Source organism: Coloeus monedula (genome assembly GCF_965178545.1).
Source record: "Coloeus monedula genome assembly, chromosome: 1".
Taxonomy (NCBI): domain Eukaryota; kingdom Metazoa; phylum Chordata; class Aves; order Passeriformes; family Corvidae; genus Coloeus; species Coloeus monedula.
Window position 1 is genome coordinate 81,662,198 of NC_138781.1, and position 15,545 is coordinate 81,677,742.

Here is a 15,545-nt window from a genome sequence, read left to right on the forward strand (position 1 = left end):
TTTTGAGCAATTTTAAATAAGAATGATAAGTAGGAAGAAGAAGAAAAGGAAAGGGAACTTTTTTTCCTTTCTTTTTTTTTTTTTTTTTTACAGAATCCAGCATGGAAGTTTGTAATATATGGTGCTTGAAATTATGGTACTTGTGATTTGATTAATAAAGTTGTATAACTTCCCTCACTGTGGGTGATTAAGTTACAACTTTTCCAGGATGAAAAAAAATGTATGCAGAGTTACTCCTAAGAAAGTCTTGGTCTAGTAAGAGTTCTTAGGAGTCAGAGCTAGTATTTTCAAATTTGTGATTTGTCTAAATTCAGAATAATTTCAAATTCAGACAATGCTTGTTTCAAGTCAAGAGGTGTTCAATACTAATATGTACTGCAGCAGTTGAGCACTTCATTGAATAATGTATTCACGCAAATTAGAAAGACAAACAGTTGTATAAAATTGAGTCGTGTCATATTTTATGTTCTGTGTGACCTTACTGAGAAATTTCTTAATTTATTGTAGTGTTAGAGTGCCTCTTTTCAACAAGTTACACCAGTAATTCAGTAATCCAGTAATCATTTTCTTGATAGCAGTGTACTGCAACAAATGAGCAACAAAGACTTCTGTTTTCAACCAACTGTAAGATTTATTGTGCTTCCAGGTAGAGATTTATCTTTTCTCTGAATAGATCAATATCTGACTTCCAGGTCAATAACTCCTGATTGAATCTCAACAGAAGTCAATAGCTACCTATTATGTCACCTAATACACAAAGATTTTGTGGATGTTGGGTCTAAGAAAGAAAATAACATTTGTGAACATGTATCAGATTCTTTATAATGGAATTCCTTTAAATTGTATTTATATATCACCATCATTTTTGTGTGCATCAGAAAATTTTGAAAATTGTGGTTCTCCTTAAGCTACCACAGACACATTTTCAGCGTTCAAAAGTATCTGTTATCTGCCATGGTTCCTAAGCCAGCCTTCTGTTTATCCAGAGTACCATTCTGAGATATTTTTTGTCTTGTGCAGATATTTTTTACTGTGCGAATAGATTAGGATTTTTATAGAACAAACGAGATTTCAAAGAATTTATGATTTTTGTTCATTAATTTTACTCTTTCAGAAAACATTATGATAATATTTTTTTCCTAGAATTTTTCTTTCAAGGACTTGTCAGGAAATCAATTACTCATGTTTTTAAGGTATTTGTTGTATCATCTATATATATATGTATTTACACTCTGATACACTAAATCTAGCACTAAAGCACTTTCCACAATTAAGAGGTTTTTTTGCTGATTGTATTCTGCTGGTTCTTGAATTTAATAGATTTCTTTAAACAGATATTAGCTTGCATGGCCACTGTCATAGCACATCAAGCAGAATTGTTTTCATTGTAATCTATGCACCTGGGATACATGGAAAAAATTGTTCACTTTCCATATTGACACGAGTCTCAATGTACTTCATTCACACTTTGCAAATAAGCATACTGAAGTGCTCAGTAAGATTGCACTCTAACTGACTTATGAAAGTTAAAATTATGCTATACTGCTATAAGGTCCTTAGCATGTTATAAAAGGGTCAATGAAGCATTGCAGTTCAGTAGAATGCTCATGGGTATGTAAGGAGGAAGTACCACAGGAAGAAAAGAACAAAACCATGGTGTAAATGCTTGGTATGTTGGCTAAGTTTTCTCACTAATAGATAATCTGAGTTATATGTCTTGACCTTGTCAGTCAGTTGTAATTAAATTATTGAGGACATGAAAATTTGTCCAGATTTGGAATCTTTTCAAGACTGTATGTTGAATTCAGTTTTTTTATTACCTGGACACAATTTTAAACCTTTTATAAAGGGGTAACTTATGCCTAAGAGTCATTGTCTCTCTTCTTGACCTCTTATGAAGATGATCTACTTTGAAAAGAAACCAAAATATTATTCAGCATAATGGGAAACTATGTTAATTATCTCCAATTATTTAGATACATTATTATGTACTTATTAAAGATAAAAGGTTTAATTCACATAAAAGGCTAATTTACTAATAGTAGATGGTAAATATGAAGTTGTCTGTGGCTCCATCTTTATTTTCTTTCATTATAAAGAAGGTGCTAAGGAGCTTTTGATTATGACTGGAATATTAGCAACTTTAACCTTCAACTGCCTCTTTTTTTGTTGTTTTCATTCAAGCTATAGATTAAATATATTTTTGTGTAGGCCAGAACATGTGACATTGCAATAAGAAATGTTCAATATTAGTGGTCTATTCTATTTTAAGAGAGCAGGATTTCCAAGCCTGTGAATATAAGTAGTTAGTTTTCAGATAGTTTTAAGCTCTTTCTTGTCAAATGTGATTTCATTTGAGAAGGCTCATGTACTTAATTCCCATCTGCTGTGTTCAGAGGTTACTGAATGCATCCCCTTTTTACTTAATTGTTTTGTTCGTCACGTTTCATTAGGTTGTTCCTCCTCACCAAGGATTAAATACACCTATAAGAAGTTTATATCTGAAGAATTTGCACTTAATGGGTAATTTAATCTCACACAGCATTCTTTGCCCTTGCCTCTATAGTGAGATCATTTGCTTGGTTCCTCTGCTTGCATATGTGACAAGTAAACTGTTATGGAGAAGCCCTCAATATCTAAGTGGCATTAAGTTGTATGTTAGTCACATGTATCTGTATCTAGGTGTGTTCCATAGCTATCTTGGCCTAACATTTTATTTCCTTATACAACCAGCAGTCACTTGTTACCGTCTTCGAGCAAACAATTATTCTGTTCCCCCTCCCTTGGGGTACAGATTCTGCTTCCCTTTTTTAATATATTTTTAATTGAATTCTAAAAAATGTATTTTCAACAGAGCAGTAGCATCATTCTTTTGCAGGCTTTATCTGAGACACATGCCTACTGAATTAACAGGAGCACATCAGAGTATGAGCAGTGTATTGGTCAAGGTGGAGGATCTGACTGCTTATCCCTTTTTGCTCCTAGCCACATGTTTCTTCAGAACTATAGAAATGCCACTAATTTGGATTCCAATCCCAAAGAACTCATGAGTGTGTGCAAAAGCATCAAGATGTCTTTTATCAAAATTGAATCATTTCATCATGCACAATTACACAGAGAATTAATATATAGTGGCATGTTGCCAAGACACAGGAATGTTTTTGTTCTGTCATTAAGGCTTTCTTCTACTTCTCCATACCACATCTCCAACAATTTTGTGTGGAAAAAAGTGTGTTCAAAAATGGAAGAACCATTTTATGAGAGATCAAAATCATTCAGGTAGGAGATTTGCTTGAAAGAATGCTTAACTATATTTTTATGTCTGAAAAATCATAGGAACCTACATGCAATTTTTACTTCAAAAGAAACTACTTGCACATTTTCAGGACTTAACATATTGATAAATAGTTTATGAGGAATTAACCCTTTTTTGAAGTATTTTCAGAATCTGTATATGAATAAAAAGACAGAATTTCCACTTTTCTTCACCCTGAATTGTTGACTCTTTTAGGAACAGAATTAGATTAATGGGGAACTATAAATGTTGTCTAGTCCCAAGTCTAGGAAGGGTGGTAGATTCTCCCTGAATAAAGTAGATAAGCAAGTTTGCAGAATGTAAATGTGTGTCATTTCTGAGAGGTCAAGTAAAAGAAATTTGCAACATGAGGCTGGCAAATTTAGGCAAAGAGTTAAAAAAGGAAAATAGAGGATCTAGAATGAATTTAGCCAATTAAAAAATCGGAATAGCAATAATACCGTTCCATGTGTTTTTCTGGAAAATAGCCCACGCTTAACAAACCTGATTTCTTTTTTTTATAAAATGGCACGTTATATTAAAAAAGGTAATTACCATGCTGTTACAATCCGGTTTAAACCCAGGAAAGCAAAGCAAGCTAAGTCTCTGAGCATAAACCGGAAAGAACCTGGAAGGTTCAAAATATCCCCAGAAACAAGATTAAAACCAAACGAGGTTAGATGTCGTTGCCAAAAAATGGATGTATTTTATTTGATAGTAAAAGAGGCAAAGAGAAGGGAAGAGAAAAGCAAGAGAGAAAGAAAAAGAAGTGTGCGTGGGGGGTGGGGGAACAGGGAGAGGTGACAGGGGTTAAGTGGAAGCATATCACCCATCCGAGGGTCCCAACGACGTCTCGTTGCTCCCCTCCATCCGGTCTGCTGGTGGTGAGGGTCCCCCGCCGCCACGGTGGCCATGCCGCTACATGCTGCCACACCACACGCCGCCACACGCCGAAGAGTGCAGAATTCCATGCATTAATATACACTTCGGGCCAGGTGGGAACGTCCATGTGCCTCTCTTGCAGGGGCTAGCTGGACACCCTGTCCCTTGCAACACTGAGGGTGTGTTGCGTCATCTCTGGTGCTCTGGTGCAGGGTCTGGGGACCCCTTGGCGGGGGGCGCCTGTGATGGGCCATGTCACCCCCTTCTGCTGTGGATAAGCTTCCTCCCCCCTGGTGAGGACCCCTCAGCTGGGCTCCTCTGCACAGTGGAGGATGGGCAGTCACGGCACCTCTGACCACAGGCTTTTCCCACATACCCAGAGCCTCTCCTCCCTCCACGCCTTGGTGCGAGGGTCTGTGCGAGCCTGGCAGCTGATAGCCCTGGGGCTGTGGTCCTCATCCTGGAGGTGTTAAGCCTGTGCTCAGTGAATGGCCCCAGCCCTGAGCTGTTACTTTGTCTTCTCTTCATCAGCGAGCAGTGTCAGGCCTCAGTCAGGGCCCCATCCAGGGTGCAGTAGTCTTCTCTGCAGCTTTTGTAATACAGTTTTAAAAGTCCTTCAAGAAAATATTTAATTCATAAAATATAATATTTCAGTCTCTGACACATGCCACATGCAATTCTAGTTAAATAGATAGCAATTAGTAGCAGCAACAAAGCACATATTAAATGGCTATGAACTGGCTACCTGGGAGGTAAGAAAAAGTTATCATAAGACAGAATAGTCATGAAAGGAAGAGATTCCGACAGGGCTCTGCAGAAATCAGTGTGAGACCAGCTCTGTTCAACCTCCTTCTGTGTGGATTAAAAGTAAACTCAAGAGTATCATTGGTAAAATTTTTGGATGACTATTTCTATAACAGATTTGATTACAGCACTTGTATATTGCACATTAGAGTTTATTGTCTTCTTTCTGGGAAGTGTCATGGCAGCAAATTTTTAATTTAATTAATTTTATTGAGCTTTGCATTATGAAAACAGGGCGATGTGCTGTGATTACATTTGTTATCCATGCAATTGCCACATAAATTGGCATATTTTCCATGCGGTTAGTGAAGCTTTATTCAGATTCCTTAATTTAGGAAGCATCAGCATAAGACATTTTTTCATTTCGTAATTTCAGTCTGTCACTCATTGAGATTTTAGAGAAGGCTGTATTTACTAAAAGTAATTTAAATAGATTTTTTTTCTCCTAGGGTATTCACTGTAGTACAACCAGTCTGGTTAATCTTCCCCTTCTTTTAATACAAAATAAATGCTATTCTAGCCTATTTCTTTAAAACATTTACTATTTTCCTTTTAAAATATACTTATTTTTTCAGTAATTTTTATTTTCTAGCAGTTATCCTTATATGTTGGATTCATGTATTTCATTTCAATGCTAATTTTCTTTAAGGAAGGATATACTGTATTTCAGTACTATAACCATGACCAGAGAAGATAATTGACCACTAATTGTCATTTCTATACTGCTATGACTTTCATCCACGGACTGTCTAGGGATGTCCTCCCTGTAAAGTTACAAAATGTTAGTTATATAAAGCAGATGTGATTCAAAGGCCTAGATTAAAAACATCCTTGTTATAGAAGTATTCAGAATGTGGAGTATGACCATAAGCTTTATATTGCAGATTTCTGTTTACAGTTATATTTTGAACTAAATAACAAATCCAAGTCTATTGAGAGTTCTAAATATGAACTTTATTTTGAGATTTTAAGGGAAAAAAAAGTATCTGCTGACTTGTTCAGTCAATCTGCCTTAAAATGGAAAAATTGTGTTTCCCTTTAATAGTAGAATAATATTAGAATTTGAAATGTGTTTTAATATGTACAATATGTTCAGAATATTCAGTTACAATAAAATAAGCTAAATTCATACCCCAGAACAAGCAGTGATAAAAATAGAGCTTTTATTCCAAAAGAAAGAATAATACTAATGAAATTCCCATGAGTTCAAATCCCTCAGTAAATTGTAAACCCCACATTTAGTTAGCTATTAAATAGATAATTTAAAATTACATTTCAGTCATTATTGGCTATAAACATAGCAAGACAGATATATAAGAAACTAGAATATGGGAGATCTAATGTGACCTACTGGCCCTTTATCAAATCTCTAGTAACCACACTCATGATCCAACAACAGAATGGAAATTTTCCAATCAAAAAAATACTCATTTCCCCATGACAAACTAATTTGCCATTAAAGTTTTCTTGTTTTCTTTTTGTTTTCCCCACTAGATAGAAGACCTTTGAGCTTAAAATATTAAAATAGACCCTGTTTTTTTGTGGGAAATTCAGACCATGCAGGAGTAGGCTGTAAAATAAAGATGACTAAAATTCTGCAGTGGTTACTGAATCTAAATGAGTTCTTACTTTGTGTAAATAATAAGATAAATTCTTTCAAGTGTACCAGACTAATAGGTAAGTACACAGTTATATATTTCAGTAAATGCATAGCTATGCACCTGGCTGTGGCAAACATTTTCTTAGTATTTGTCTGTACTTGAGTTAAAAAGTCTTTACAGTCTCAGTTACAGTAGATCCTTCTGTTGTAGCTTTTCTTTTATATAAGTTAAATGGTTCACAGAATGCTAAAAAAGACAACATAACACATTGTCAGATGCTGCAGAGCATAGAAGTATCTTTAAGAAAACTTGGTAAAAAAAAAAGGTATTGACTGCAATTCAGTAACAGGAATGAATTTAGAGAGCCTGAGTGGAGAGGGAAGTAAAACTCGCCAAAAATAAAGTTATTTTCAGGGCTTTTTTTCAAATCCAGAGTTGTTGGGAAAAGGAAAGAAAAGGAGCTATCCACAATAGTAGCTATATCAATCTTTCATCTCAGTGCGTATTTTTTTCTCAGTTTTATCTGATACTTTGAGGATAAATTCAGGACCATCATGAAGAAATTTCTTGATTGCAAAAAGTTGTGAAGAACTGTCAGTACAGAGAAAGAAGCTTATGTGGTTATGGGCAAGAACAAGAAGAGCATAATCTAATTTAATAACATTATGTAGTAAAATTACTTACAAGACATATTGTTTAGTTTTAGTTGGTCCTGTGAGTAGCAGGGGGTAGGACTTGATCCTTATTGCTCCTATTCACATTAAGATATTCTATGGTTCTACAGTAATTCTGGTCTCATGAATTTGGAAATGTCATTGGAGGAAAATGTCCTGGGTTTATTAGTCAATTAAAGATGAATCATCAGTGTCATGTATTCTGTATAAAAAATAAAAATATTTCAATTTTAAAAGGTGATATTAAAGACTTAATTGGAAACTAAGTAGGTTTCTCATCATACATGGTCAAGAAAGATAAATTCAGATTGGAAACTGTGCTTTCCAAAACTGTAGAAACTGTCACACTCACCCCAAAATAAAAACAAAACAAAACAAAACCAAAACAAAACAAAACCAAAACAAAGCAAAGCAAAATAAAAACCAAAACAAAGAAAACACCAACCAAACAAACAAACAAAAAAACCCCCAAACCCTACGAAAATTGGTGTGCTTTAGAGATTAATAAACTTAGTGAAGAAGTTAGAAGAAAATGTGTGTTTTGGGAGAGCCTTTCATGTGGGAAAAAAACATCTCTCATAATTTTAAGATGGAAATAGATATGACTGTTTGTGAGGCCAGAGGTCCAAAGCTGTGTGTTCTCAGCTCTTTTCCAACAGATTTACCCTTCCATATGTTGTATTTGATTTTCGACACAGCAGTCAAACTTCTGTAAAAATTCTTTGCTTAATACCAGAAACAGAACAGGATGTACCTGTAATGACATCTACATCTTGCTTTTCTAATTTTCTTATTTTCCTTTCCTACCAAAGATGAATAAGTACCGAAGGCATAGCTGAAAAGTACTTGGTTAACAGGGTCAGAGATTTTCCTAACAAATATGAGGCAAAATCAGGACTGTGTTTAAATTTAAAAAACCTGTGACAGCTTTCCTTTTCAGTATTTTTTGTAACTGTTTTAGTCAGGGAAATATCTTTCTTAAGAGTAACTTCCTGTCTTCTTGTGGGATGTATAGGAACCCCTGTCAAGCATACCCAAGATACTCAGGGGCAATTCCTACTTTTAAAAGAACCTGCCAGAACATTTAATATTATCTGAGTGAAAAAGATAATTAAGTTCTCCTTACACCTTTTGGGATCATTAGTGAAACTTGAGATTATGCACTATTTTAGTGCTATACTGCATAACAGTTGGTGGAGCAGCTAGTGACAAGTGATGCCTTGATGGGGCTACCTGCAAACAGAGGCTAGACAAAATTAAGAGAATAAAAACAGTTATATTTATTGAAGGGCCTTCAAGGTACACTTTGGGCAGTCAAAGCCTCAGGGCTACACCCCAAATGGACTCCTGGGTCACAGATTTTCATACTTTTATAAGTTTGGCCTATTTGCATATCAGGGGTTAATCGTCCAATTACAATTTCAGGTAATGAAGTCATTTACCCCCAGTTTGCTCCCCCATAATCCACTTTGTTTATGTATTTTGGGGCCTGGGACACTAAGGTGTCCTTGAAGTTCAAGCTTAGAGAGGATTTGTTTTGTCTGACCAGAATGGGAGAACAGTAGCTAACAGGCTATATGGAGTCTTAGAAGTATACACTAAAAAATTATGGAAAAGCTAAAACCCTAAGGCATCACAAAGACAGAGTGTTAGGGTCCTCACAGTAGTTACATACCTCATATTGATGATATGACTTCAGGATGTATAAATGTATATGCAACCCAGGAAAGAGAGAGAACTAAATCTTCCCTTACCTCCTGCCTTCAGCCCATCAAAACCTTAAAACTAGTTTTCTTATTCTAAACTTTGCATACAAGGTTTTGAAATTAAGAACCTGCCCAGTTTCATTGTCTCTGTTTTCAAAAAAGAGGAATCTGCTGTAAGTGGGAGGGATTAAATGATTAGTCATGACTAGTCATCCACAAATCTTTATTAACTAGAAGCATTGATTCAGTATCATGCCCCTTGAAGCAAACAAAGAGGAAGGTAATAATTCAGAGGAATTTCTGTTTGTTTCAATTACTTTAAAAATGCAAGTGGCTAGTACTAGTGAGGATAGTATAGAAGACATGTTCTACTATGTAACATTTGGTCTGTTACAAATTGAAATGGAAGGTTCTTTTAAAAAATCCCATGCTTCTTACATGCATATGCATAAGCATGATAAATTTGGTTTCAATGGAAAAACTAAAGCAATTCATTTGAAAAGTCAAAGCAGGACATTCTCAATTCTAATAATTTCACATATTCCTATTTATCTGTAAAATGAATTTTCAGAATACTAGTACCAGATTTTTGAGCCATAATTATTTCAGTGAAAATGCATATTTAAATTATACCAGTTCCTTTTATCTAAATGACTCTGTAAATTTCTGTTTCTAAATTTATATTTTGTGTAAGTTGTGGTTATTTTCAATATATCACGTTGCAATTTCTGAAAAAAGGTCTGTTTCAAACTGTATAATTTTAAGGAAAAGAGCACTGATGAACTAAACCCGACTGGTATACTCTTTTTAGCCAGTTTGTCCAAAATCTACACTTCTGATGGAAAGTAACTTACAGTGCAAAACTATGTTCAAATTATTCTAAAACATGGATACTTAAACAAAAAATATTCTTCGTGGATATATTTCCTTATTTTTGTGTGATTTACTTTCAGAAGATAATAGAAACAGTGGTATAAGCTACATGAAAATTATCATTTCCTATGTAATAATGTCTAAATGGTTTTATTGAAGAAATGCGAAGAAAGTAATTTTAAAAATACAAGAAAAATAATGCTCTGGAAGCCACTTTTTACACCATCTGAAACTGTGGGATTCAAAAAGCTTGAGAATCATGCTGTACAGCCAGTTGTCCAGAAGAGCAAGGCTCTACTTCTTAAGATTCTTTGCATTAGTAACTATTGTATGATTAAAATTTACCCAGAAGCAACATCTCATCATGTTATGGTATATTTTCTTACTGGTTATAGCAATAACTCACTTTCAGAGTCCAACAGACGTTAAGCCAAAATTTTAGCTCTTTAAAAATGTAATGTTAATAAATTTGGCATTTTTAATATTTTCTTTATTTATTTCTGTGAAACTCACTACAGTCTATCAATGTCTTTTCTGTATTGATGTGCTCAAAACTGGACCCAGCACTCCAGACTTGGTGAGCAGAGGGGAAGGATCCCCACGCTCGACCTGCTGGCAATGAATTTCTTAATGCAACCGGGGAAGATGCTGGCCTTGTTTGCTGCATCGTTGGCTCGTGTACAACTTGAGGACCACACCAGATTCTTTTCTTTACAGCTCTTTCCCAGATAGTCTGTCCACAGCATGTACTGGTTTCCTGGCACTGCACTTGACATCTCTCTTTACTGAGTTCCATGATTTTTCTGTCAGTCTGTGATCAAAGAAATTAGCAGGGCTGAATTTTACAGGTATCATCATAGGTGAAAAATGTCCCCTAACTGAAACTGTGCCCACAGAGTTGTCTGCCTCTACTTTTATTTTAATCTTTGCTTCTACATGTATAGGTAAATAATGTGAAAAAAACTTGATGATGATGGATAAAAATTAATAGAATTTTAGGATCATTCAATTTTGGTTTTCTCTCTCTAGTGTAGTAATAACAATAAAAGGTTTATCTTTTACTTTAAAGACAATTATTAATTTAGTCAAACTCATAAATCGATATGATTGACATGTACCAAACACAAAAAATATCTTTTTTTTTTTAATTTGTCAAATAGGAAAATCTAGCTTTTGGGTTAGTTTTAAGAGATATTTGATATACTAATTAAGAAATTACCTTTTGTTAATAAACAATTTTTGTTTATTCAGTGGGATAAGAGTTCCAATTCATTAGTTTTTCTGTTAAGTAGCTATTTAAAGAGTTGTATGAGAAAACACTGTTATTTTGGCAATGTACCTTTGGGTCAGGAATGTTATACAAGGTAGATTATTTATTTAATAATATAATAATTGATTTAATAAATTTTGTTTTAATTTCTTCATATTATCAAGCAGGTTGATTGTCTAGCAGCATCTGGAGTTGTGTTTTATATATATATATATATATCTATGACACAAACAACTGAAAACGACTTAGCTCCACCTTCGCTTAGAAGAAAGGTTATGCCCAGCCTTTGCTCTTGCTTGAACAGGTTAATCCTGATCTTCTGTTTGTTTGTTTGTTTTCTTTCCTTCACAGGAGTCATCAGGACTGCCTTGCACAACATGGACAGGGAAGCCAGAGAGCATTATTCCGTTGTCATTCAAGCCAAAGATATGGCTGGGCAGGTCGGAGGGCTGTCAGGGTCAACAACTGTAAATATCACACTCACAGATGTCAACGACAATCCACCCAGGTTTCCTCAGAGTATGTACAATTTCAACATATAACTGATTTGAAAATCACGTTGATTTTCAGTGAAGCAAGAAGCGATCAGTGAAATCCAGTTGGTAGTCAAATTCACGGGGAATAGGGAGCTTGAAAGCATTTGGATTCACCAATATTTTATAATTTTCCAGTATTTGCAGATAAAGCACAGAGATGGCATAGTTAAAATGCTGAAACCAGTAAAGATTTCTTTCAGTTAACCACTGAATAATATCGAGGTGGATTACAAAGGTATACTGTTCTCATATGTGGGTTATTCTCCAGTATTTGTTAAATGCATATTTCAATAACTGTGTGATTTTGATCCCATGAGGGAATGATGATGTTCCTATGGTAGATAAAAGCAAAAGACAATGCATTAAAATATTTAATCCAACATGCCTTTGGCTGCTTCCCTACGCATCTATCAAATTTTTTCTTCTTCTACACCCAACTAAACTTTTAAGATCAATTATCATACTCAGATGGTCAAAATCTAAGATGTTTCTCACTATTACCGAGCAATGGTGGAATCTGAATTTATCACAGATAAATGAATTGTTGGTGTTGATTTCAAACAATATCATCTCATGCTTATATGAAGAGTAAATACCAGAATAGAATATCTTAATGTGATCACTAATAGGAGGTTAATTTCTATCCAGCTCATTGGGTGTCCATTGATCTGACACAGCAGCTGGGATCTTGTAGGAATTCTGAATTCAGTTGACAATTTATTTAAAAATCTTATGGCACGTAAATGTATTTTCTCTGCATATTGGGTCAAGGCCAGCAAGAGTGTTGTAATCTGGTCTCAGACATTGCGTGAGTTGTTGTAGAACATAATGGACTGGTAGCTATAGGAACATCCACCAGGAAATGCATTAAGCTGTTTGAATGAGAAGATTTATAAACAATAGTAGAGATCACAAGGCTCCAGGGACAAACAAAACTCCCTGGCAATACACGTTATATAAAATCTGGCCAAACAGTGAATAGGCTTATTAAGAGTGTTGTAGAAATGAGTGTTTGTTCTGTGCCTCAAAAAGACATGAAAACATAAATCTTTTGAAACACATCCTTAAATAAAATATATTCGGTTTCATGTTCCACAAAATTTTCATTGCATTCATCATTCTATTTATAATACTTTTTAACTATTGGAAAGGCAAAAGGTAAGGCTTATCTTTAAATTAGAGCTAAATTAGAAACAAAGAATGTCTTAAGTTTCCTGCAAACTCAATGGATGCAGGAATGGATCCCTACCTATCAGGTTTCAAAAATTGGCTTCTTTTATTTTGAATGGATGGGTTTAGATATAAAACTGACAAGCAGGAAGAAATGTACATTGGCATATGTATTTCTTCATCTGTGTTAATATTTTTTTGGAAATCAAAGAAATATAAAATATTCATGTTGTAATTTAAACATTTTAAGGGATTATAATAACATTGAAAATGACAAAACATTTCACATTTAATGAAAGCTTATTATTTAGGGAAAAATAAAATTGTATTTTAATATTTATTCTTTATATAAAGATATTATTTCTAAAACAGGTCTTGTAGAATGCAAACATTTGCTTTCTTTGCTTACAGAATATTCCTATACCACGGCTATCACTGACATTGTTTCTTTACTCCTTCTCAAGAACTATATTTTAAACCCCTTGCAAAAGAGCAGTAGCTACATGTTAATAGAGAATGAAAATACAGTTGATTTTAAAAAGGCCGTTTTACCATCATGAACTATATACATGAGTCTTGCACTAAAAGAAATAACTTCTTTGTTTATTTTACTTCTGTTTCCTTTGTGTGCCATGATTTTCCGTTAAATTTCTCTTCAATTTCCTTATTAGACGGAATGCTAAATGAGACTTACTGGGGCTTGTCACATTCAGAATTGAATTGAAGGGAAGTGCTAACCAAAACTGCCTATATCGAGTGTATAACCCTTGGGACAGGCTGAGCCTCAGCTAAACCACAGACTTTCTTTTGGTTAGTTTCCTTTTCTCCGTTACCATACTTGTGAGTTTTGAATCTGATTCTAAATGTATGGGTACCTTGCTTGAGAACATGCTGGGAAGTACATCTTATTGATGCTGTTTTATTTGTTTTACTTACAAATATACTTTGTTGTATATATTTAAAAGATGGTACCTTTCTGGCTTAAGTAGATGAGTGTTCATTAGACACGCAAAATGCAGTAAGATGTGCAGGCTTTTTCCCCTTAAAGAAACACTTTAAACCCCTATTTAAAACAGACATAATGGCTGTAAATATATCTGCTAAAAAGGGTTTATTGTGTTTTATTCTGTACTCATTATAAATAGAGCTGACTTTCTTCCAAAGAAATTCCTAAAAGAGCTACAGTTTTCCAAGATATAAAAAAACCTAGGAGAAATAATATGGAATAGGACTGCCTAATTTTATCAGTCTGATTTCTGGTATAGGAAACACAGTTGAAAAATTCTGATTGCAAAACAGTAGTATGTCTCAGAAGTAGGAAAGGGGTTGTGAATTCAGCAGGAGAATAACCTGAAACCTCAAATACTTTTTGCTTTTCAATTACTTCAGTGCATCTTGTATAATACTGATTTCTTTTTCTTCATCATCATAAATTTCCTTTCTTTAGAGAGACAAGTAATAAATGAACTACCTAGTTAATGTAAGCTGACAGTGCTCTGCATGGGAAGAATTTTGCATCCCTCAGTTCTTGTTAGTTTTACCACTGATGGACCCATGTTCTTGATGACTGAGGGCCCTAATTTCATAGTCATAAATTTATTTCATAATTTGATAGAAGATATTCCATCTTCTGATGACACTGTTATCAGCCTTGAGTTACCTCAGAATGTGCTGTATACTTTTATTTCATTAATTCCCTGTGGTGTTGCTTAAGATGAATTCTCTGTGTTTTGCTTTGTTTAGTGTGAAGAAATTCTGGTAGCATCAAGATCATCACACTAGGCAGAGGTTTCCACTGGCATGCATCAGTTCTAATGACTATGTAATTAGAACACCAAGTTCTAATGATTGCATTCTGGCTAGTGTGTAGAATATATGTAGTTGCTGTGTCTAGACTCTAATTTGTAATATTTGTTTGATACATCTAGCTGATCTACTCACCTAGTTCTCCAGGATAAAGCAGAACTTAAATACAAGTCATGGCTTAAAACAATTTTTATAAAGCTTGGTTATTGAGGCTTAGTAATTTTGTGGCAGTAAGAAAATGCAATGTGAAATTATTTATATGCATAATTAGTTTGGCCTCTCTTTTTACAATATCCTTATATGAAAAGTACCCAGCCACGTTTAAATAGGAATGTTGTATGAAGATGCTCCTCTTAGTTCTGAAAAAGTAAACTCACATCCCAGAAGCAGACATTGACTCTGTTCAGTGCTAGTAAGGTGTCCACTGTCTGGCCTTGTTAATATAACTCATTAGCTAATTAAGTGCAAAAGTATCTGCTACCCATTTTCTTTTGAAATTCATACTCATTCATGTGGTCCTTTCTGAATCCCCAGTTCCATGTAGTACATCCAGTTGTCATGATTTCCATACATAACTGTCTGCACCCTATCACTCCCCACGGCCGTGTGCTGCAGACTGTCCTGTCCTACCTGGTGACTAGTCTAGAGCTATCTGCCTTCTCTTTTACCACTTGGCTCCTCCCAAATGTGATGAGAAAAGCAAAATTTTCACTGATTTTTTTTTTAGCAGGCCTTTCTCCTTTTTTCATCCAGTAATTGCGAAGAGGCTTGTAGAATCACAATGTGTTTTACGTCTCTGTCCTTGTGTTAGACTTGCCTGACATTGGACAAGGATTAAAAGTTACTGGAGACTGTTAAGTTAAAAGGATTACAGAAGTTTTGTGTCCTCAGGAAACCCAGATTTTAAATAAAACAAGATCAGGACATG

The 15,545-nt window shown here is 34.7% G+C and overlaps 1 protein-coding gene across 1 annotated transcript in view; it reads left to right on the plus strand.

The window, feature by feature from the left end:
- CDH18 (cadherin 18) overlaps positions 1-15,545 on the plus strand; it is a gene marked incomplete at both ends in the record, with an annotated part of 166,875 nt that overhangs the window by 93,516 nt on the left and 57,814 nt on the right. The window contains one exon of the mRNA XM_082295385.1: positions 11,457-11,624. Within this exon, the coding sequence (XP_082151511.1) occupies positions 11,457-11,624 (168 nt within the window). The remainder of the gene's footprint in view (positions 1-11,456; positions 11,625-15,545) is intronic.